The sequence below is a fragment of the Rhinopithecus roxellana genome, chromosome 15, assembly GCF_007565055.1.
Source record: "Rhinopithecus roxellana isolate Shanxi Qingling chromosome 15, ASM756505v1, whole genome shotgun sequence".
NCBI lineage: Eukaryota > Metazoa > Chordata > Mammalia > Primates > Cercopithecidae > Rhinopithecus > Rhinopithecus roxellana.
In genome coordinates this window covers 99956306-99979392 of record NC_044563.1, presented here as the reverse complement: position 1 = coordinate 99979392, position 23087 = coordinate 99956306, and the positions used below count along the sequence as shown (strand labels likewise).

Below are 23087 nucleotides of genomic sequence, written 5' to 3'. Positions count from 1 at the left end.
GACATCCTGATGGCAAAATGTGGGAAAAACTCCCTCACTTTGGTTGTGGTTGGGGGGAAAGTAGATATAAAGCTGTAAGAAATTTGAGTCCTCCTACTTGAAGGAAATACTACTAACCAAGTCACATCTCATGGAAATATTAATAGATGGCTAAGTCTTAAGAGGCGTGAAGTTATGTCTTTGTGACTCACGTTTCTCCTGGACATACAGATAGCCTTCCATCGTCCACTGGCTGGGTGGTCTGTAGTCCTGGTTGGCAGATTTCATCCTTTGCATCAACCGCTCTACCTCTTGTCGAGTACTTTCAAAATTATTCCTTGTCTTAAGTAAATAGAAACAATAATTTCAGTCATTGTTTTCTACCAAGTTTCAGAAACACCCAGACTAATATTTTGTTTAGTTTTTATTTATTTTTGAGACAGAGTATCACTCTGCCACCCAGGTGCGATCATGGCTCACTGCAACCTTGACCTCCTGGGCTCAAGTGAGCCTCCTGCCTCAGTCCCCACAAGCAGCTGGGACTACAGGCACACACCATCACACCTGGCTAATGTTTTGTAGAGACGGGGTGTCACTATGTTTCCCAGGCTGGTCTCAAATTCCTGGGCTCAAGCGATGTGTTTGCCTCCCAAAGCACTGGGATTATAGGTGTGAGCCACCTGACTAGCCCAGAAAAATGTTTCAAAACTGCAAATCATACAAAGATGACCTTGATTCTTTTGGCACTCTTCACCACATCTATATCTTTGTGACGTTGGGTCCCAAGGTCTGATTTTGAACCGATTTAGTGAAAACTTCTCTGAATGACCTTCTGCATGTTTCTCTTTGAATCTCTCTGTTTGTGTGTGTGTGAGAGACTTTCTTCCTATTTTCACACTCTAACATTATTACTTAGAAGGTAAACTATGGTAATTTTAAAAATATAGGATGCACTACATAAAATTTGAATTCCCTAAATACCTAAGGTAAAAAACAGATATATAGGGACTTAGTTTCTTTTGAGGGAAAAAACAAAATAAGTTCATATACTTTTGATACATCTGGCATTGAACAAGTCAAGAAAAAAAGTTTGTCACCACAGTTCCAAAGGCTATTTTTGAAGAAATATCATGTACCTTTATTTACTAGCACAGGTATTGTTAAGAGGTGAGTATATAAATTAACTTATAAAAATCAACAGGTTTCCAAGTTCTAACTTCTTCTGTGGCAACAAATTGATTATTCACTTTATATCAAGTTTATTTAAGCTATAGGAAGAATCAGGCTTTTCTCTATGAATACCTCTTTTGCATTACCTCATAAATATGCTTCTGAAGATATAATAATCACCATCACCTAACTCTAAGGAGTTTATGCCCCATCGAAAAAAAAAATATCAAAATGAGCAAAATTTTCTTGTCACTTTCATTATTTTTGTCTTTCAAACATAAGGGTCTAATATTTTTCCGCCAATTCCTTACCTCTCTCCTATTCCTGAATCCTAGGAATCTTAATGTAATTTTATTTAATGTGAAAGTAAATCATAAAGATACTTCAGCTTTTATAATTTTCCCTTTTAATAGTAACTGTAAAAGCCTAAATACATTCCATATGGAAAAATAATAGAAAGAATTAAAGGTGAAATTGATTCTGCTAGAAAATCTAAGTTAAATAAAAGCCAAAACTCAAAACACAAGGGAATAAATCCCCTTACACATTTCTTATGGGACATTCTAACTCTGTAGTTTTATTTACTGGACATTTCCACAATGGCAAGAACCAGATAAGCAGAAAAACATACACTTTGTAGAAAATTAAGCAAAGGTTTTCCAAATGATTTGGGCTATATAGTACTTGGCAGTCAGGGTTTCAGTTATAGTAAAACCTCAACAATTAGGACATCATTATTTGTCAGGTTTGATAATATGAAATGGGTTGGCCCACCTTTTGGGTGTGTTTTTATGTCAATGCAAGTGTTGCTCAGCATTTGAACATCAGAATTTATATAATGATGCAATCAGAGACTAAAAGGATCCATTACACTACTTTACAAAATAAATTCTGATAGAAATTGATGACCTGTATGGAAATAATTCTCACTTTTAAAAAACTTTTTATTTTGTATTTATTTTTTCTTATTTTTTTTTTTTTTTCAGATTAGACTGGTAATGCGCTGAGATTGTAACAAGGTTCAGAGGGTGGCATGTCTCACACATGTGCGTGAACACCCGGACACCATGCCCATGAACCACAAAAGGATCTCTCGCTTATGTCTTAAAGCAGTTATTTTGTATGCCTCAAAACCACATTCAAACCTGTTATTTGCAAATAATAAACAGCACATATTTTATATTCAATTTCAGAGAAAGATGAGATCTTTGTTATTAAAGTACAATCCTTCATCTCACAAATAAAGAAGTTTTGCTCTCTTAAAAATGAGACTTCTCAGGCTAGGCACGGTGGGCCACACCTGTAATCCCAGCACTTGGAAGGCCGCGGCGGGTGGGTCACCTGAGGTCGGGAGTTCGAGACCAGCCTGACCAACATGGTGAAACCCTGTCTCTACTAAAAATACAAAATTAGCCAGGTGTAGTGGTGCATGCCTGTAATCCCAGCTATTTGGGAAGCTGAGGCAGGAGAATCGCTTGAACCCGGGAGGCGGAGGTTGCAGTGAGCCAAGATCGTGCCATTGCACGCCACCCTGGGTGACGAGCAAAACTCCATCTTAAAAAAAAAAAAAAAAAAGACTTCTCTAAGGTCTTGTTTTCTTATTTCCAGTATTTTCTTTTCTCGTTTTCTTGAGGTATAATTGACAAATAAAAATTATATAGTTAACATGTACAATGTGATGTTTTAATATATGTATACATTATGAAATTACCACAATCAAGTTAATTAATATATCAATCACCACACAGTTACCATCTGTGTATGCTGAGAACATTTAAGACCTAAACTCCTAATAAATTTCAAGTATTCAATACAGTATTATTAACTATAGCCACCATACTGCAAATTAGCTCTCCAAAGTTATTCATCCTGCATCACCCAGTAAATTAGTAAGAACACTGGATGAAGGCAAAAGTTAATAAACTTTCAGGTGTCTCCAACTGGGTAATATTTTTATAAAATTTGCTAGTATAAATTTTTCTAACTAAGATTAGGGTTTTGTGGGGTGTATTTCCCACTAGCAGCTAGAAAAAAAATTAATACATTTATAAAGTGGTTTTTCTTTTTTTTTTTTTTTTTTTTTTTTTTTTTTTTTTTTTTTTTTTTTTTTTTTGAGGCGGAGTCTCGCTCTGTCACCCAGGCTGGAGTGCAGTGGCCGGATCTCAGCTCACTGCAAGCTCCGCCTCCCGGGTTCACGCCATTCTCCTGCCTCAGCCTCCCAAGTAGCTGGGACTACAGGCGCTCGCCACCTCGCCCGGCTAGTTTTTGTATTTTTAGTAGAGACGGGGTTTCACCGTGTTAGCCAGGATGGTCTCGATCTCCTGACCTCGTGATCCGCCCGTCTCGGCCTCCCAAAGTGCTGGGATTACAGGCTTGAGCCACCGCGCCCGGCCAAAGTGGTTTTTCTTAATTCTTGAATTGTACTGTACTTAGGCAAGTATTTGAAAGATCCCAAGGTTTAACTTGGTTATAACTTAGCTGCCCTGTGAAATCAGATTTGCAGATTTGCTGAGAGACAGTAAGAACAGGTATACTCTTACATTCTGCAAGTTGAACTGCAGCTGTTGCTTATACGGTGCAAATTCCTGGGCAAGTTCATATCCCTCGTGGTAAAAAGTAAATAAGCCCTGAAGAAACGACAAAAGCTGCAAAGATAAAGAGATAAAGAACCATGAAAATGTGTTGCAATGATCATTTAATGATATAAAATAGGGAGAAAATTGTATTTCATTATAATTCCTCAAACTAATACATTTTCAATGGCTTTGGCAAGGCAGGCAATAGATTTACAATTATAAAACAGAAACCACAAAAGGATTTTTATTTCCCTTTTGGTAGACAGTAATTTAACTTTTGAGGCTGATCAAGGACATTTGTCATGTTAACTATTCTGGTACTCAAATGCATTGAAGAAATATCCAGAAGAGACCACTAAGATAATGACTAAAGTATAATAGCATAGATCCCACCCTGGTAGAACTTCTAATCTAAACAAGGGGATAAAAGATATGCGATGTAAGGAAGAGCAAACCAGTAAATCACAGATAAGAAGTACCCAAGGGAAGGAATGAGAATTTGGCCAGATGAAATTAAGAAAAAGCATCACAAGGTGGCAGCACTGATGTGAGTATTGAATAGACAACATTTTAGCAAAGGAATGGGAAGAACTCAGAGGGAATTGGTGAGCAAAATCACTGAACTAGATAACACGGGTCTTTCATTTCCGAGAAAGTAAAATCTTTACAAAGTTATAATTTCTATGATCCTAACCTTCTAATCTCGAATTCATATGTGTATTTATGTTTTTATCCATAAATTAAGATAGGCTCTCCATGGAATTATAGGACACAGGTTATATGGAACGTTATATTGGAAAAAAAAAATTAAGCATTTTCATTTCATTTACAGGGATTTTATTTCACAGACTTGTATACTAACCTAATCTTTCCCACAACCTCTTCCTGCGATAAAGTTAGAAAACATTTTTGAAAAGTCACTCATAACTTATCTGTAACTTATTATTTTAAATTAAGGAAGAAACACAATTTGAAACCGTTTTCTCATGTAAATAACATGCAGCCACCTCCTCTGTCTGGGTAGGCAGGGAAGATTCAGCTGAGCATCAGGCCCCTGTGCTAAGATTTCCAACAGATAAACACTGGTTCTATCTGAAAACAATGACCTCATCCTTTTCTTCCTACAAACAAAGTCATGTTCATTTCAGAAAACATTTTCAAGCCATTTTTGTTGTTACATGTTAAGGACTTTTCTTCTCTTGTTCAAACAGTCCTGATACTACACCAAAATGTAGCATTTGCCCTTTTATAAATATTTTACACTGTCAGTTTTACGTCATCTAACACTTATTATCAAACCTAAATGTTCAATAGATTACAATGATGCTATATCAAATTATCCAATAAAATACATAGTCTACCTGAATGCATATAATATGGCATAAACAAAACTGCAGCTAAATTTTTAAATTGGATTTAAAAAACCTTTAATCAAGGTTTGCATATATAGATTTAGAGTTTTTCAGAGAGAAAAGAAAATACTTTTGAAATATATATATATATATAAAACAGTAGTCTTCTAAACATCCAACTAACAGTTTATGAAGTTGCTAGGGAAGTATTGTTTCATGTTTTACCATTTATAATTAATCCACAATTAAACTGTCTTGTTACAAACTGGATGCTATACAAAGCAGGTGCTGCTTTAAAAGCATCATCAGTATAAAAGTTAATTAAACTTGTAAAGAAGATTTTAAGAGTATCTGTGATAAATCTTCTATAAAACAATGAATGCCCTGAGATCCATCTTTTCTAATATTCTTGGTTTCTAGAACATGGAAAAAAGACAAAGCACACTGATGTTTTCAGAAGCATGAAGTAAACCATTCAGAACCACACCCAGAACACTGCTAAAAATTCTAACAAATGGTCAATTATGATTCTTTGGCCACAGAAGTTTCCAATACATTCAAATTGCTATGCCATGGCTTGATGCTCCAGCCCTAAAGTATTAATACTAATCTGAAAACATGAAATCCAAAACACTCCAAAATCCAAAATGTTTAGAGCACTGTCATGATACCAGAAGTGAAAAATTCCACACCTTATACTTTTGCTTTCTGGTGGTTCAATATATAGAAATTGTGCTTCATGCACAAAATTATTAAGAATATTGTATAAAATAAAATTATCCTCAGGCTATGTGTTTGAGGTGTATAGGAAACATAATGACTTTCATGTTCGGACTTGGGTCCAATTCCCAAGATAGCTCATTATGTATATGCAAATATCCGAAAATATGAAAAAAATCGGAAACACTTCTAGTCCTAAGCATTTTGGATAAGGAATGTCAATGCGTATTCTATTTCAAAAGACTAGACATCTGGAGAAGATGCTGGGTGCACTCCAGGGAACTACCTGTGAGACGCTCCCTCATGCGAAGGGCTGCTGCGTGATTGCAGATTCACTGAACCACATGTGGGTCGCCCTAACCAAAACTCTTATGGATGTATTTTCACACAGATTTTGATAAACCAATATTTCCCACTAAACTCTGCTTTTAAATTCTTAGTCATGTTCTAAAAAGTAAGAGCCTGCTACCCTCATCTTATTCAGACTATTCCATATCCTTAGCATTTTATATGCAGCCAACTTCAGTCAAGAGGAAAATAAACCCATTGGCAGCTTCTAGCAGAATTCACATTCACTTAGCAGCAGACAAATATCTTTTAATCTCATAAAGCACGCTGAGCGCTCACTAGGAAATGTACAATCCTATAGAAGGCACATAAGAATTATATACAAAAAACCATCCACCTTTTCCTTTTTATTCCACGTCTTTGGAAGCAGCATTTGGGTTTATCGAAGAGCGCATTATAAAAAACCTGCCTCTAGATGGCAGCAAAGTTAAACGTTTTATAGGTTTGAATACTAGTTCATTTCATCCTCTACAAAATTCCAAGATGTGAAGTGAAAGGAACTGAACAGGACAGCCTGAAAGGCTTTAAGAATTGCACTTCCCACAGATCATTTTCTTTGGTGAATCTGTCCGAATGGCTGGGATGTGAGGGAAAAACTATGGTTTCAGTTTACCCTAAAGTAAATTTGACATTTAAAATAATAACAGTAACCATAATAACAACTACAAACTCCTAGATAGACAGAATAGTTTGAATACTAAGAAAGTTCCTTTTATCATTGGCGAAATCTCATATAGCACTTTATTATTCCCAAGGGTATAGAACCAAATTACTTGTCACTCCAATAGCCCAACCAATTGGAAAAACTGATGCCATACTTACAGATAAATAGTCTTTTAAAAAAACAAATATTCATAATTTCCCAGCCCATTAGTAACCAATTAACTAAATGCAGTATGGATGTGGCACTTCCAAAAGTGTCAAGACTTAAGTTACCACTGATGATGTAAATGGCAGATAATAGTAAGAGCTAAGAAAAGGGGTTGCTGAGATGAAGAGCCTCTAAGTGGTAGATACAGTAATTTCAGACAACTGTTGCTCAAACTGAGAACCATTGATGTGTGAATGCTTTTACAAGGATGTGATTCATTCCTACATGCTTGCCCTCTTTTCTGACTGACAATAATCAATTATTACAGTGACCTCTTTTTTTTAGCTTATTAAAATTCCCAAAGTGCTAGAGACATCCCATCTTCCTAGAGCAGCACTGCCAGTCATGCTCTGAATTTGTTCTTGAGTTTAATGGAACCCACAGAATCAATTTCTACAGAGCCCGTCCACCAGCTTTACCAACAAAGTAAGGTTAGTTGTCAAATATAATTCAGTAACCATCTTTGACCACTAAGAACTGTAAGCATAAACCCTTCTCTCCTAAGAAATCAATCACTGGTTAAAATACTGAACACTCCACTCCCACAGTTAATGTCATATTTAATGATAAAAGAGTGAATGTGTTCCTTCTCCACCCAAGATCAGGAACAAGATAATGATGCCCATTCTTGACACTTCTAATATTGTGTTCCAGCTTCTAGTCAAAAACACTAAGCAAGAAAAAGAAATAAAAGGCATCCAGATGAGAAAGAAAAAAGAAAAAAGCATCTCTGTTTGCAAATGCCATGATCTCATATATATAAAATCCTACAAAATCCAGGGCAAAGCTATTATAACTAATAAACAAGTTTAATAAGGTTGCAGGATACAAAGACCAATATACAAAAATCAGTTGTATTTCTATACACTTGCAATGAACAATCTGAAAATAAAGTTAAGAAAACAATGCCATTTACAATAGCTTTAAAAAAATAAACTACTTAGGAAAACTGATTTAATAAAAGATGTATAAAAGTTATGCTCTGAAAACTGTAAAACACTGTATAAAGAAATTAAGGAAGGTCAAAATAAATGGAGAGCATCTCATGTCATAGACTGGATAACTTAATATTGTTAAGATGGCAATATTCCCCAAACTGACATACATATTCTACACAATCTGTCAGAATTTCAGCTGACTTTTTTGTGGTAATTGACAAGTTGATTCTAAAATTTATAGGGCACTGCAAGGAACCCCAACCAGTCAAAAAAAAAAAATCTTAAAAACAAAACAACAACAACAAAAAACACTTCAAAACTTAACACAAGACAACAGTAATCAGCACAGTGTGATACTGGCATAAGGGTAAACTGAAACCATCGTCTTTTCTCACATCCCAGCCACTAAAGCAGACATATAAATCAGTGTAATGGAATTGAGAGTCTATTATACACATATATTCTATCATCATCTGATTGTCGACAAGAATGGTACAACCACACAAGGGAGAATGAATAGCCTTTTGAACAAATTATTCTAGGATAACTGCATAGCCAAATGCAAAGGAATGAAGTTGAAGCCCCTACTTTATGGCGTAGACAAAAAATTACCTGAAAATGGATCAAGGACCTAAATTTAAGATGTAAACTATGAAACACTTAGAAAAAAGATAGGAAGACATCTCTATGATGTGTTTGGCAATGGATTCTTAGATATGACACCAAAAGCACAAACAACAACAAAATACACAAACTTCATCAAAATTAAAAACTCATGCTTTGATGTACACTGTCATGAAACTTGACAGAAAACTAACAGAATGGAAGAATACATTTACAAAAATCATTTATCTGATAAGGAGCTTGTATGCGGAATACATAAACAGCTCTTACAATTAAATAAGAAAAAGACAAATAACCTAGTTTAAAAATAGGCAAAGAAACTGAATAGACATTTCTCGAAAGAAAATATATGAATGGTCAAAAAGCATTTGAAAGATTCTTGACTTATTAGTCATCAGATAAATAGAAATCAAAACCACAGTGAAATCTAAGTTCACCTCTCTAGGATGGCTAGACACAAAAAGTGAGATAATAGCAAGTGTGTGTGAGGGACATGGAGAAACTGTATCCCTCATACACCGCTGGTGGGAATGTCAAAGGGTGCCGTTATTTTGGTAGTCCCTCAGATGGTGAAACACACAGTTACCATATGACTCAGTAATTCTACTTCAAGAGAGGGAAAAACTTGTATCTACACGAAAATTTGTACATGAATGTTTGTAACAGGCGTCCCCAATCCCTGGGCTGCAGACCAGTAAAGGTCATTTGCGGCCGGTTAGGAACCCAACTGCATGGCAGGGGGTGAGCTGTGGGTGAGCTCTGCCTCCTATCAGGTCAGTGCTGGCATTAGACTCTCATAGGAGCTGGAGGCCTATTGTGAACTGTGCATGTGAGGGATCTATGTTGCGTGCTCCTTATGAGAATCTAATGCCTGATGATCTGAGGTGGAACAGTTTCATCCCAAAACCCTTCCCTCCCCACCAATTTTTTTCATGGAGAAACTGTCTTCCACAAAACTGGTCCCTGGTGCCACAAAAGATTGGGGACAGCTGGTTTATAACATTATTCATAATAGTGAAAAGGTATCCATTAACTAATATTTGGATAAGCAAAATGTGGTCTATCCATACAATAAAATATTATTTGGCCCTAAAGGGAAATGAAGTACTGATGCATGCTTTCAGATGGATGAACCTTGAAAACTGCATCTGAGTAAAAGAAGCCAATCACAAAAGGTCATCTATTATATAATTTCATTTGTATGAAATGCCCAGAGCAAATTAATAGAGACAGAAAATAATTAGTGGTTTTCAGGATTAGGGGTTATGGGGTATACTGGGAAAGACAGTTAACAGATGTGATGTTTATTTTTAAGGTGATGAAAATACTTTAAATTTTTTTGTGGTGATTGTTATACATATCTGTGAATATACTAAAGTCCCTTTGGATTTTATAATTTCAATGAGTTGTCTGTGTGGTATGTGAATTATATCTTTATGAAGTTTTTTTTTTTTTCTTTTTTGAGACAAGGTCTCACCCTTTCACACAGGCTGGAGTGTAGTGGCATGATTAGGGTTCACTGCAGTTTTGACTTCCCAGGCTCAAGTGATCCTCCCACCTCAGTCCCCAAGTAGCTAAGACTACAGGTGCATGCCACCATGCCCAATTAATTTTTGTAGAGGTGGGGTTTTGCCATGTTGTCAAGACTGGTTTTGAACTCCTGGGCTCAAACAATCCTTCCGCCTCAGCCTCCCAACTTGCTGGGATCACAGGTGTGAGCTACCATGCCTGCCCTGAAGTTGTTTTTAAAAAATAAAAATAAATACTTCCCCTACACAAAGCACCATAATGCACTATAAGAAATCAAAATGTTATATAGTTCCATTCTTCACATTTGGCCATCTAAGCTTCTAAGAAGATTAGAAAAGTAGGGCAAAGTCAAGGCATCAATTTTCACACTGTAAAAGTGTCAGGCCTGTGAGTTAAATCTGTAGTCTTTGCAATTCCCTGCCTGGAGGAGACTTCGAGATAAACATCTTAAAGGATATCTTCAAAATGACTACAGATTGCTTTAAGTCTAATGCATAGATATGCAAGGGAGTTCATGGCAAGAAAACAAAAGCATATACAAATCTAATCAAATAAATAATGAGAAACTTGAAGATAAAAAGAGAGCCAAGAATGGAAAGTGGCCAGTCAATGCTGGCCTGGAAAAGACTACTTTTAAAATCGGAGGACAGAAGCACGAATGAATGAATGGCCAAACATGTGCACTGATTAATAAAACAAAGCCGTGGTCATCCATCGCCTTAGCACTGAAAAACATCATTGGAATTCCTGAAAAGATGGATTTCTGAGCATTCAAGAGGAGGGAATTCAGATGAAGAGGCCTGACGTACACTTTGGTGGTAAAGGAACAGAGGCATTGGTGAATAGCCAGCTTATCTTTACAGCTCAGTTGTAATAGAGAAGTTACTGTCACCAGCAAGGTGATAAAGTCCAGCAGAAGCTACATGATTGATTTCTACCAAACACATAGGATGCATTTTTCTTACTTTTATAAAATTCTATTCATTAAATTATATCACAAATTTCCAATTTTCAATAACAGTACCCTGAACTTTAGATTTATCCATGAACCATTGCAGATTTTATTTCTATTTAAAAGCTTTGCTGTTTCATTTTCAAAGAATGATTACCCACAGATTTTAAACAGGATAGAAATTTAACCTTTAGTCCTACAGAGTTTCAAAAAACAATGATGCTACCTTATTTTTTTTACTTTGATTTACTAAATTAAAGCTAATTGATTATATTGAAAAAGAAAAAAACATCAAAAGGTTAACCTTTCAAAATCTGCTCATCTATATACTAGCGGATGGATTTTTTAAAAAGACTTAGCCAGTAGCATTTCATTCTCAAAATTATGTAAGCTTTTTAAATTCAGAGACTCTAAAAAGTATTTTATAGTATACTTCTTGATAATAACAAGCTAAAACATGTTAGCAAATTAGGCAAAATTTTCTTCAGCAAAAAATTTAAATTAGATTTAGCAGTCCAAGGGAAGAGCACCAAAAGCACTATATTTTAATTTTCATATGATGATTTATTTTCATTTTCTGCATTAACTTTAAACATTAATACAAAAAGACTATAATGGAATCTAAAAGGAGTACTGTAACATGAAAATGCTATTACAAAACTTACTCTACGCGTATATTTAGAAGGCTAAAATTAAAATGTGTTTTTAAAAAAGCTACATGGGGCTTTAAAGCCACAACTAACAAAGGGATTCATAAGTGTTGTTTTCCTATCTGCCCATCACAGTATAAGTGAGGTACACACTGGCTGGTGCCTTATTGATGCTAATGATGTACCAGGTACAATACAAGAGCTCTACACATTACCTGTGCTAGCTGATCCTCACCACGATCCTGGGAACTACACATTATTTTTGTCCTCAATATACAGATAAAAACCTGAGGCAGAGAATTTGTAAAATCTGCCATATTTGCACAGCTGTAAGATGTGGAGCCAAATTACATCTTATTCCAACTCATTTAGCTATTATACTTTCTGTAGCTGCTTACCAAAGGTAAATCTCTTATTTTCTTCTCATTTTAAAGAACTAACATAACTACACAATATAATTTTCTAATCATCCATTTTATTTGGCCAGAGCAAATCTTATCAGGAAGGATTAATTTCTGAGTTATGCGGCCACTGAGGAAGTGGTACTAAACCATGACTTCAGATTTGGGTTCTGGGTTCCTATCTGCCACTTTAGGTTTGTGGCCTTAGGCAACCAACAATCTTTCTGTAACTTAGCTTCTTCATCTAACAACTACTTCATAATAATGCTGTTACGGATTTATGTGAGCTAACACAGAGAAAACACATAGCACGTAGTAGTTGCTCACAAAACATACGTCCAACTAAGTAGGCTTAAAGGACATAATCAACACATACACAAGTTTACAGCTGAATGAATCGTAAGGCAGATGAGTCATAACAAGATTCCGTTTTCTAAGCCACAAACCTTTATGTACCGTGAAATACTTCTGAGACCTCTGGGCTCCTCCACAACTCTTACTTAAGCTGTTTGTGTTCAGAGTACTTCTAGAACTGCTTCTTTTTTTTTTTTTTTTTTTTGGTTTTTAATATTACTTTATTTAATCCTCATATGATCCTCATGTTACATAGATATTATTGCTCCAACTGATCAAAACTTTTTAATTATGAAATGTTACAAATATATTTTTAAAAACCCATGAACAATATAACTGACACTCAGGGACCCATCTCTTGTATTTTATTTATGTAAAGTATTTGCCATTTTTGCTTTTATTTTTTCTGTCCCCAAGGTTTAGAATTAGGTGACTTGCTCAAGTCACACTGCTACTAAATGACAGTGCTTATATTTGAACCCAGTTAATACCTGACTGTCTGTTAGTGTCCCTGTAAACGTCTCCCTCCAACTCCCACATTTCATATTTATTTCAAGGTCTCATCTCCAGATGATATTTCCTCACAGGATTCTACCCTGCTTTTGGTCCTTTCTAAGAATACAAGCTGAGATTTAGTCATTTAGCCAACAAATATTTATGAAACCTTTTTAGATTCCAGGAAACTATACTGTTATCTTTTCATGCCTTGTGTAATTCTCAACACAGCCCATGATGGAGGTGCTGATAACTGATTTCACTGACACAAGAGGAATCCATGGTTTAGAGATTAAACCACTTGTTCAGTACTATTAGGGGTTCAAGCTAGCATCAGTCTTAGGTGTATCTGACTATAAAGCCAATTCTTTTAATAACTTCTAAAATCTTTGTTTATTGAAGAATTTTTTTTATTATTTCTTTTTTTTTTTTTTTTATACTTTAAGTTCTAGGGTACATGTGCATAACGTGCAGGTTTGTTACATATGTATACTTGTGCCATGTTGGTGTGCTGCACCCATCAACTCGTCAGCACCCATCAATTCATCATTTATATCATGTATAATTCTCCAGTGCAATCCCTCCCCCTTCCCCCCTTCCCCCTCCCCATGATAGGCCCCAGTGTGTGATGTTCCCCTTCCCGAGTCCAAGTGATCTCATTGTTCAGTTCCCACCTGTGAGTGAGAACATGCGGTGTTTGGTTTTCTCTTCTTGTGATAGTTTGCTAAGAATGATGGTTTCCAGCTGCATCCATGTCCCTACAAAGGATGCAAACTCATCCTTTTTTATGGCTGCATAGTATTCCATGGTGTATATGTGCCACATTTTCTTAATCCAGTCTGTCACAGATGGGCATTTGGGTTGATTCCAAGTCTTTGCTATTGTGAATAGTGCCGCAATAAACATACGTGTGCATGTGTCTTTGTAGTAGAATAATTTATAATCCTTTGGGTATATACCCAGTAGTGGGATGGCTGGGTCATACGGTACATCTAGTTCTAGATCCTTGAGGAATTGTCATACTGTTTTCCACAATAGTTAAACTAGTTCACAATCCCACCAACAGTGTAAAAGTGTTCCTATTTCTCCACATCCTCTCCAACACCTGTGGTTTCCTGACTTCTTAATGATTGCCGTTCTAACTGGTGTGAGATGGTATCTCATTGTGGTTTTGATTTGCATTTCTCTGATGGCGAGTGATGATGAGCATTTTTTCATGTGTCTGTTGGCTGTATGAATGTCTTCTTTTGAGAAATGTCTGTTCATATCCTTTGCCCACTTTTGGATGGGGTTGTTTGTTTTTTTCTTGTATATTTGTTTGAGTTCTTTGTAGATTCTGGATATTAGCCCTTTGTCAGATGAGTAGACTGCAAAAATTTTCTCCCATTCTGTAGGTTGCCTGTTCACTCTGATGCTAGTTTCTTTTGCTGTGCAGAAGCTCTTTAGTCTAATCAGATCCCATTTGTCAATTTTGGCTTTTGCTGCCGTTGCTTTTGGTGTTTTAGACATGAAGTCCTTGCCCATGCCTATGTCCTGAATGGTACTACCTAGGTTTTCTTCTAGGGTTTTTATGGTATTAGGTCTAACATTTAAGTCTCTAATCCATCTTGAATTAATCTTCGTATAAGGAGTAAGGAAAGGATCCAGTTTCAGCTTTCTACTTATGGCTAGCCAATTTTCCCAGCACCATTTATTAAATAGGGAATCCTTTCCCCATTTCTTGTTTCTCTCAGGTTTGTCAAAGATCAGATGGCTGTAGATGTGTGGTATTATTTCCGAGGACTCTGTTCTGTTCCATTGGTCTATATCTCTGTTTTGGTACCAGTACCATGCTGTTTTGGTTCCTGTAGCCTTGCAGTATAGTTTGAAGTCAGGTAGCGTGATGCCTCCAGCTTTGTCCTTTTGACTTAGGATTGTCTTGGCAATGCGGGCTCTTTTTTGGTTCCATATGAACTTTAAAGCAGTTTTTTCCAATTCTGTGAAGAAACTCATTGGTAGCTTGATGGGGATGGCATTGAATCTATAAATAACCTTGGGCAGTATGGCCATTTTCACGATATTGATTCTTCCTATCCATGAGCATGGTATAGAACTGCTTCTTCTAATCCATAAAAGTTCTCATAAACCTCAGGCAGCTCTGAGCAGTAGGTGAATATTATAACCAAGAATCAGGAGATGTTTCTCCCTCCCTGATCTCTTTCCCCCATCATAAAACTAAACTTGCGTATCTTGTTGACACATCTGAAAGGATGAAGCTGCTGTTCAACAGAAACATAATATGAACCACAAATGAAGCCAATGTGTAATTAACTAGTAAACATATTTAATCTTTCTTTTTTATTTATTTATTTATTTTTTGAGACAGTCTCACTCTGTCACCCAGGCTGGTGTGCAGTGGCGTGATTTTGGCTCACTGCAATGTCCACTTCCAGGGTTCAAGTGAATCTCATGCCTCAGTCTCCCGAGTAGCTGGGATTACAGGCACCCATCACCACGCCTGGCTAGTTTTTGTATTTTTAGTAGAGACGAGGTTTCACCATGTTGGCCACGCTGGTCTTGAACTACTGGTTTCAAGCGATCTGCCCACCTCAGCCTCCTAATGTGCTGGGAACTACAGGCGTGAGCCACCGTGCCCAGCTAGTAAACATATTTTAAATACTTAGAAAAGAAAACCAGTGAAATAAATTTGAATAGTTTATTTTAATACAATATATCCAAAATAGCATTTCAACCTGTAATTAGTATAAAAGAGGTATTAATGAGCTATTGTCCATTTTTTCATACTAAGATTCTGCACGCTGATGTTGATTTCATATTTATAGCACATCCTAACTTAGACTAGCTATGGGTAATTACTACCATACAGAATGGTGGGTCTAGAAATCACCAGTGAGCTATAATCCCTTTCTATATAAAATATAATAAATTGGAAAAAAGATGGCTATTAAACTTGTATAGCTTATAGAGAACTGAGTTTAAAAAGCTGATTTCAGGCCAGGCATGGTGGCTCACCCTGTAATCCCAGCACTTTGGGAGGCCGAAACAGGTGGATCACCTGAGGTCAGGAGTTCGAGACCAGCCTGGCCAACGTCGTGAAACTCTGTCTCTACTAAAACTGAAAAAATTATCCGGGTGTGGTGGTGCACGCCTGTAATTTCAGCTGCTCGCTCAGGAGGCTGCGGTAGGAGAATCGCTTAAACCTGTCAGGTGGAGGTTGCAGTGAGCTGAGATTATGCCACTGCACTCCTGCCTGGGCAATAGGGCAAACTCCATCTCAAAAACACCAAACACTAACAAAAAAATTGATTTCAGGTACGTTTTTAAAACAATAACACGTAGCTTATTTATAAAAAACACTTGAAAGTCCTCTTTCAGTCCATGTGTCAGACCTAGTTTTTCTTTAGAATAATGACAATGTAGGAATATTTATTTATTTATTTATTTGTTTATTTATTTATTATTGAGACAGAGTGTTACTCTGTTGCCCAGGCTGCAGTGCAGTAGTGCGATCTTAGATCACTGCAACCTCCACCTCCCAGGTTCAAGCAATTCTCGTGCCTTAGCCTCTTGAGTAGCTTAGACTACAGGCACATGCCACCACGCCCAGCTAATTTTTGCATTTTTAGTAGAGACAAGGTTTCACCATATTGGTCAGGCTGGTCTAAAACTCCTGACCTCAGCAATCCACCCGCCTTGGCCTCTGAAAGTGCTGGGATTACAGGCATGAGCCACCATGCCAGCCAGAATATTTATTCTTAACAGCACATGAATATTGCATAGAAGTTTTATGACAAGCAGTATGATCTTGATATTAATTAAAACAATGTAAACTAATCTCAAATATATCATCATAAGGTAAGAATATTATTTCGTGAGTCACTATCCCCTGTTCATATTTTCTATTGGATTTCTTACAATCTATAGGAGATAGACCCATCCCCAGGGCATTTGCTTTACTCTAATGCTTATTTGTTAAACTAATCTGGGCTAAAGCTAGAATAGACTACTAGATTTCTGCAACATGCAATAGCAATACAAACAAGAATTGGATTTTTAAAGAACAAAAACAGCAAAGACATTAAAGTGTTTTCATGTCTTTTTATGTTTATAGCTCCTGGGAGCTTTAGTTTACAACTTTTCTCCTCCAAATTAATTTGTCAACGCATAACCTAAAGATCGACATACGTACTCATGCTTCATTGATCCCATGTCTATTCTCATTGTTCAAATGGATATTAAGTACAACTCCATGGATGAGACTCTGAGGCTAGAAATGAGGACGAGACCAAACTGACAGTACTATTTGGTTTGGCCAGACACTCTAATAGGAAAAACAGAGCAGCCAGGAAAACATTTTGGAAGAAGGACAATTTTAACATAAATTCTGACTGTGGTGTCATAAGAAAGGTATGCATGACAGAAGACTTATCAGGACATCATAGCTTCGGATAAGGTAGAGGGAAGAAAACACATTTCAATTGAAATATGGCTTCTACTTCTCTACTGTATTTTTACACGAATTCATAAATTCTTATCATTCCTTTTGCCACCTGTGAGCAAACATTTTTATACAATCTCCTCTTTATACATCTGATGTCATCTTACAGAATGTTCTAGTTCACTGTTCCCAGACAGGATGGGCTATAAAAGAGACCTAGGGAAACAAGTGACCCCCATACCATCTTCCAAGAGGAATAAAGGCATACAGATGTGAAAGGATTGTTCCAGGTGTGAGAAGAAACAACAGCACAGCAGATCAGCACAGTGTCTGAAGGAAATGGGAAGCCACAAGGAATATACAGAAAAACGGTCAGAATTAATGGGGTCTCAGATGGTTTGGTGTCAAGAAGAGCTGCAATTCAAAAATCCCAAGGGACAGGCTCTAGGGAAGTAGTTTGCTAGCAAGAAGCGAGGCTTCAGAAACCATGGTGGGATTCTAGGATGGGACTTAGTCAATGGGAAGGGGAACAGGATTCATAAGTAGTGGTCATCTTCCTAGAACAGGAAACGTTAGGCTGGCTAGTTGTCCATGAGCCCCAGATAAGCTTCAGAACATTCTCTAGGTCATATAAAGTTTAATCAGATCTTAAAGTGTCTGCTATATAAGAGGATAATCCTAGGGGATTGAAGGATTAAGTTTTGGTAAACAGAACTTGAACTTCAGTTTGTTATTCTAAATAAAAGGTAAACGTTAAACCCCTGAGCCTGAGTGGTGGTCTTCAGCTCCCTAATCTTTCTAGCTGAAAGCTGATCTGGCAAATGTGCCTGCTGCCTAGTTTACAGGAGAGAGTCAGCAGGCTCCAATTAAAGGAAGAGGTCCTGGAAGCCAGGTTGGGCCTGATAACTGTCCCCAACCTCTGCTCTGTCTCAGTTTTCCATTATCTTTAAGGGACAGCTGGTGGATTTCCATTAGAAAATGATTCATGTGAAATACATTTTACAATGTTGTCTTCCTTTGCCTTCTCCTTATCATATCCACTAACATAGAAATAGAGTATTTTATTTTTATTATGAATGGATTTTTTAAAGGACTGACATAGGAAGAAAAGAATGGCTTAAATTAGATGTCTGATTACTTACACATTTATTAACCCTATCCTCTGATCTCATGGGAATTGAAGAATGCAGACAACCGATCACCTGACTCTAGAGCAAACCTTTATTCATCATACATGCCACTTTGTCAAGATGCCTTTTTAGGCAATATTGGAACACATTAGGATATCACTTGAAAAAAATGCTAAAAAATGAAATAAGCTTATAAAGACCAGCCACCTGTTCTTTTCTGTAATGCAGTTTACATTAGGAAATCCATTACATTTTACACCAACTTAGAAAAATAAATGACTTCATAGGAAAGTCAAGCAGATCCGAGCCCTGTGAGAAAGGCGAGCACAGAACAAAGGGGAAAACAGAGCCTTCAGTTTTCCCTCTCTGTCTAAAATTTTGCTAAATGGGTCATTTTACTGGTAAAGTGTACTCATTCATGTATAGATAATGCACAGCCTCTTTTTTTAAATTTATTTAATTAATACACTTCATTTTTAGAGCAGTTTTAGGTTTGCCAAAAAATGAGTGGAAAGAATGAAGTTCCCTTATGCCCCCTCAGCTCACCTGTCCCCTGCCACCTCTGTACTTCCCTCCCGCTAACAGCTTCCTCTCTTATTAGCATCTTGCATTTCTGTGGTACTTTTGTTATAGCCGATGCGACAATGCTAATACATTAATATTAACTGAATCCACAGTATACATTAGAGCTCAGTTTTTGTGCTACACATTCTAGGGTTTTGACAAATGTACTCATCCACCACTACACTATTGTACAGAAGAGTTTCACTGTCCTAAAAAGTCGCCTGTACTCCACCTGTTCATCCCTTCCCTACTCCCCTTTTATTTTTATCAATCATAATTTTCAAGAAAAATTATATATTATAAAAAAAAGTGTACTTTTTTTCTATAGATTGTTTTCAGCCTACTGTTTTTACAAAAAATCTGAAACTTACCGGTTCAACAAATTCAAACTTCTTTTTTTCTTGGACCTCTTGAATTTTAAAGACATATTCTAATGACGCTTCATAGAAGTTCTGATGTTCTCGGTCAATTTGTGTATCTGCCTAAAGAGAAAAACCAGAGGGTGATTACTGATGGTTCTACATAGAGAGAGACTCAATTCCTGCTCTGCTATCTTTATTACAAAGTAACTCCAACAAAAAGTTTAACACAGCACTTATTATAGTCCTTGCCTACAAGAGCATATAGTGTGTGGGGCAGGAGATACACACACAGACACATACACACACAGAATAAGTACACAATACCCATTGCAGTTAAAAAAAATACAAGAAATGTAAATGAAAAATTATGGGATCATAGAAGGATGGATAAAATTCAAAATTATGGGAGAAAATGGTGGTATTTGGAGTTGAATCTTAAGATGAACAATTGACTGAATTGTCAACAATATAAAAAAAGCAGGGGCCATTTTCCTGAAAAAGTAAATAGGCATGAAGAGATGGATTTGACTGCAGTGTGAACACATGGAGAAGAAGAGGGAGAAGTGAAGATAGCATCATACCGTAAAATATCTTGGATGCTGTATAACAAATTAGGATTTTAATGGAGGGAGAAGCATCTAAGAATATTAAGCAGGAGAGCCACTTCATTAGGTAAGATCTTAGATAATGCTGGTAGCAGAGTCAAACAAATAAACAGACAAATAAAAATTCAATGGCTCTAACCTGATGAATCATGCTATGTCAATGTCATGCACATTCATTATATCTGACTGCAATAAGGTTCTATTGACAAAGTATAAGAGAGTATTACTGAGGTGATTTCATTTTCTTTTAGACAATGCCTCTCTCTTCCCTCTTCTCTGCCTACTATCACCCTCAGATGCACTCTTTAAAAGTGACTTTGGCTTAGCAGAGAGACATGACTTACTTTTCTTGCCCACCTCTACCTTCCTTGTTGCCAGCTGGATGTTACAAAAGCCAATGGAAAGAAGGGGCTCTCTGGAGTACTAAGTATCCATTGACACCAATTTGGGGATAGAAAACTTGAAGCCATTTATAATGGTAGTTTGACAAACAAAATTAAAAAAAAAAAAAAGATTTTATTGGTAAGACTTCCAGTTAACAGAACCTATTAATAATTAAGATTTGGAGGAGTAAAAAATTATACATGTACTTTTAACTGTGCAGGGAGTAGATGCCCCTAACCCCCACGTTGTTCAAGAATCAGCTGTAATTATATATACTTATTATGCATTTAATTAGGTGATTACAAAGAATCCAATATTACTAGCAACTCACTAGAGACGTTTAAAGTTGAGTATTCTAAATTTTTAAGCTAATAAATGTGAAGAATGTATAAATCAGGTAGGAGATTTGAACTCAAAACTTTTCAGCTCCCAGACATCATTTATGAAAGACAGGGTGCAAACAAAAAGAACATCAGCATTCCACACAAATCATACTTCTTTTCTTCTTACCATCGCTTATTGGAACACACTATATACATAAGAATTAATTAATTTAGCAATGAGGGATAGGTGTCAATAAATGTTTAACAACTGGCTCTCTGAGGAGAAAAGCCTGATTTGCAATATTTGTGGTTTCTGTGGTACAAATAATGCCAAAATGGCCAGTTTCAAAACACAAACTCAACATCACAGCATGTGGGAGCTGGAAAGAGGTGCAGGAAAAGGACTCTCTGGAGCGTGTCTTAGCACACTACTGGGTGAAAGGGATGCAAGAATAGGGGCACTATTCTATTCCACAAGTTATTTTGGAAATTTTATTTACTTTAAAAGATCATGTCAGGCTGGATATGGTGGCTCACATCTGTAGTCCCAAAACTTTGAGAGGCCAAGGTGGGAGGACTGCTTGAGCCCAGGAGTTCAAGACCAGCCTGGGCAATATAGTGAGATGCTGTCTCTACTTTTTTAAAAAAAAGAAAAAACACCCAAAGGATTATAAATCATGCTGCTATTAAAGACATATGTACACGTATGTGTATTGTAGCACTATTCACAACAGCAAAGACTGGGAATCAACCCAAATGTCCATCAGTGACAGACTGGATTAAGAAAATATGGCACATATACACCGTGGAATACTATGTAGTCATAAAAAAGGATGAGTTCGTGTCCTTTGTAGGGACATGGATGCAGCTGGAAACCATCATTCTCAGCAAACTATGGCAAAAACAGAAAACCAAACACCCCATGTTCTCACTCTTTGGTGGGAATTGAACAATGAGATCACTTGGACTCTGGAAGGGGAACATCACACACCGGGGCCTATCATGGGGAGGGGGGAAGGAGGAGGGAAGGCAGTGGGAGTTATAGTTGATGTAAATGACGAGTTGATGGATGCTGACGAGTTGATGGGTGCAGCACACCAACATGGCACAAGTATACATATGTAACAAATCTGCATGTTGTGCACATGCACCCTAGAACTTAAAGTATAATAAAAAATAAAAAAATTTTAAAAATTAAAAAAAATATATATAACATCGTTGATTGTGTTGTGAGCACATGGGAACAAACTAGAATGTTGAGACCTTCAGAGTCTAAAATGTTTTTTTTTTTTTTTCTAGTCAACAGAACTATGCAGAAAAGATTTAGCACAGCAGGCCTGACTGCTGTTTCTTGAAAGATTTGCTTACAAAGCTGGCCCTTGGCTGGTGTCTGGGAATGTTAATTTAGGGAGGGTTCACATCACTCTAACTGCTAAGAGATGGCTTACTGCACCTAAACTGTTTGTACGAACAATATGGTTTATGCAAACACCTTCTTTCCCTCTGGGAGCTTGGAATTTGGGTACATGCCCGGGAGCAGGTGCCATGTGACCAGCCTCCAATAAACCTCTAGGCAACAAGTCTCTAATGAACTTCCTTGGTGGATAACATTTCACAGGCCACAGCTTCTTGCAGGGGGAATTGAGCATGCTCTGTGTGTCTCCATTGGGAGAGCACTCTTAGAAGGTTAAGGTTGCACCTGGTTTCCCCCAGAATTTGTCCCCTTTACCCTTTCTTTATTTCCTTTCACTGCAATAGATCTTAGCCATGAGTATGACTATATGCTGAGTCCTGTGAGTTCTCCAAGCAAATTACCAAAGCTGGGGGTGGTCTTAGGGACCCCAACACAAAAGTATTAAGTCATTGCTTCAGAAACTTATTTGCCATGCACAGTCTCATCCCACTCACCCCCCCTCCAAAAAGGGGAATGGGAAGCAAAGAAAGGAGAAATGACTCTTGTTGTTTGCTACTTATAGGGTGTTTTCATAGCCTCCAATGTGGACTACTGAAATTTGATAGACCAAAGCTGCTAAGAAACCTCATCCAGAGCGTACAGTATTTAAGGAATAAGACATTTCAATATCTTATACTGATAAGATATAGGAAGACATTCTTTTACTTAGAATAGATCTCTTTAGTATGTAAGCTCATCATATGGTTTACTAGCAAACACTTACTTATAAATCCACTAGCAACTGGTGCTACGTATTTTGTACTGGATAAGTAGAGTAAGCCTAGGATTCATCAATTGAACTGAGATAATTTTAAAACTGAAAGGGGGCACTAGTGATACTTAGACCAGAACAACAGGTGTAAACTGT

The 23087-nt window shown here is 36.9% G+C and overlaps 1 protein-coding gene and 1 non-coding gene across 2 annotated transcripts in view; both read right to left on the bottom strand.

The window, feature by feature from the left end:
• The window catches only part of ARHGAP42 (Rho GTPase activating protein 42), a 332212-nt gene that overhangs the window by 65889 nt on the left and 243236 nt on the right, over positions 1-23087 (bottom strand). The window contains exons 6-8 of the mRNA XM_010358477.2: positions 19464-19574; positions 3690-3794; positions 192-321 (exon numbers count right to left, since the gene is read on the bottom strand). Coding sequence (XP_010356779.1) covers positions 192-321; positions 3690-3794; positions 19464-19574 — 346 coding nt within the window. The remainder of the gene's footprint in view (positions 1-191; positions 322-3689; positions 3795-19463; positions 19575-23087) is intronic.
• LOC115893793 lies at positions 2135-2239 on the bottom strand. Its single transcript, XR_004053846.1, has one exon. It is a non-coding gene; the product is annotated as a small nucleolar RNA U13 (small nucleolar RNA).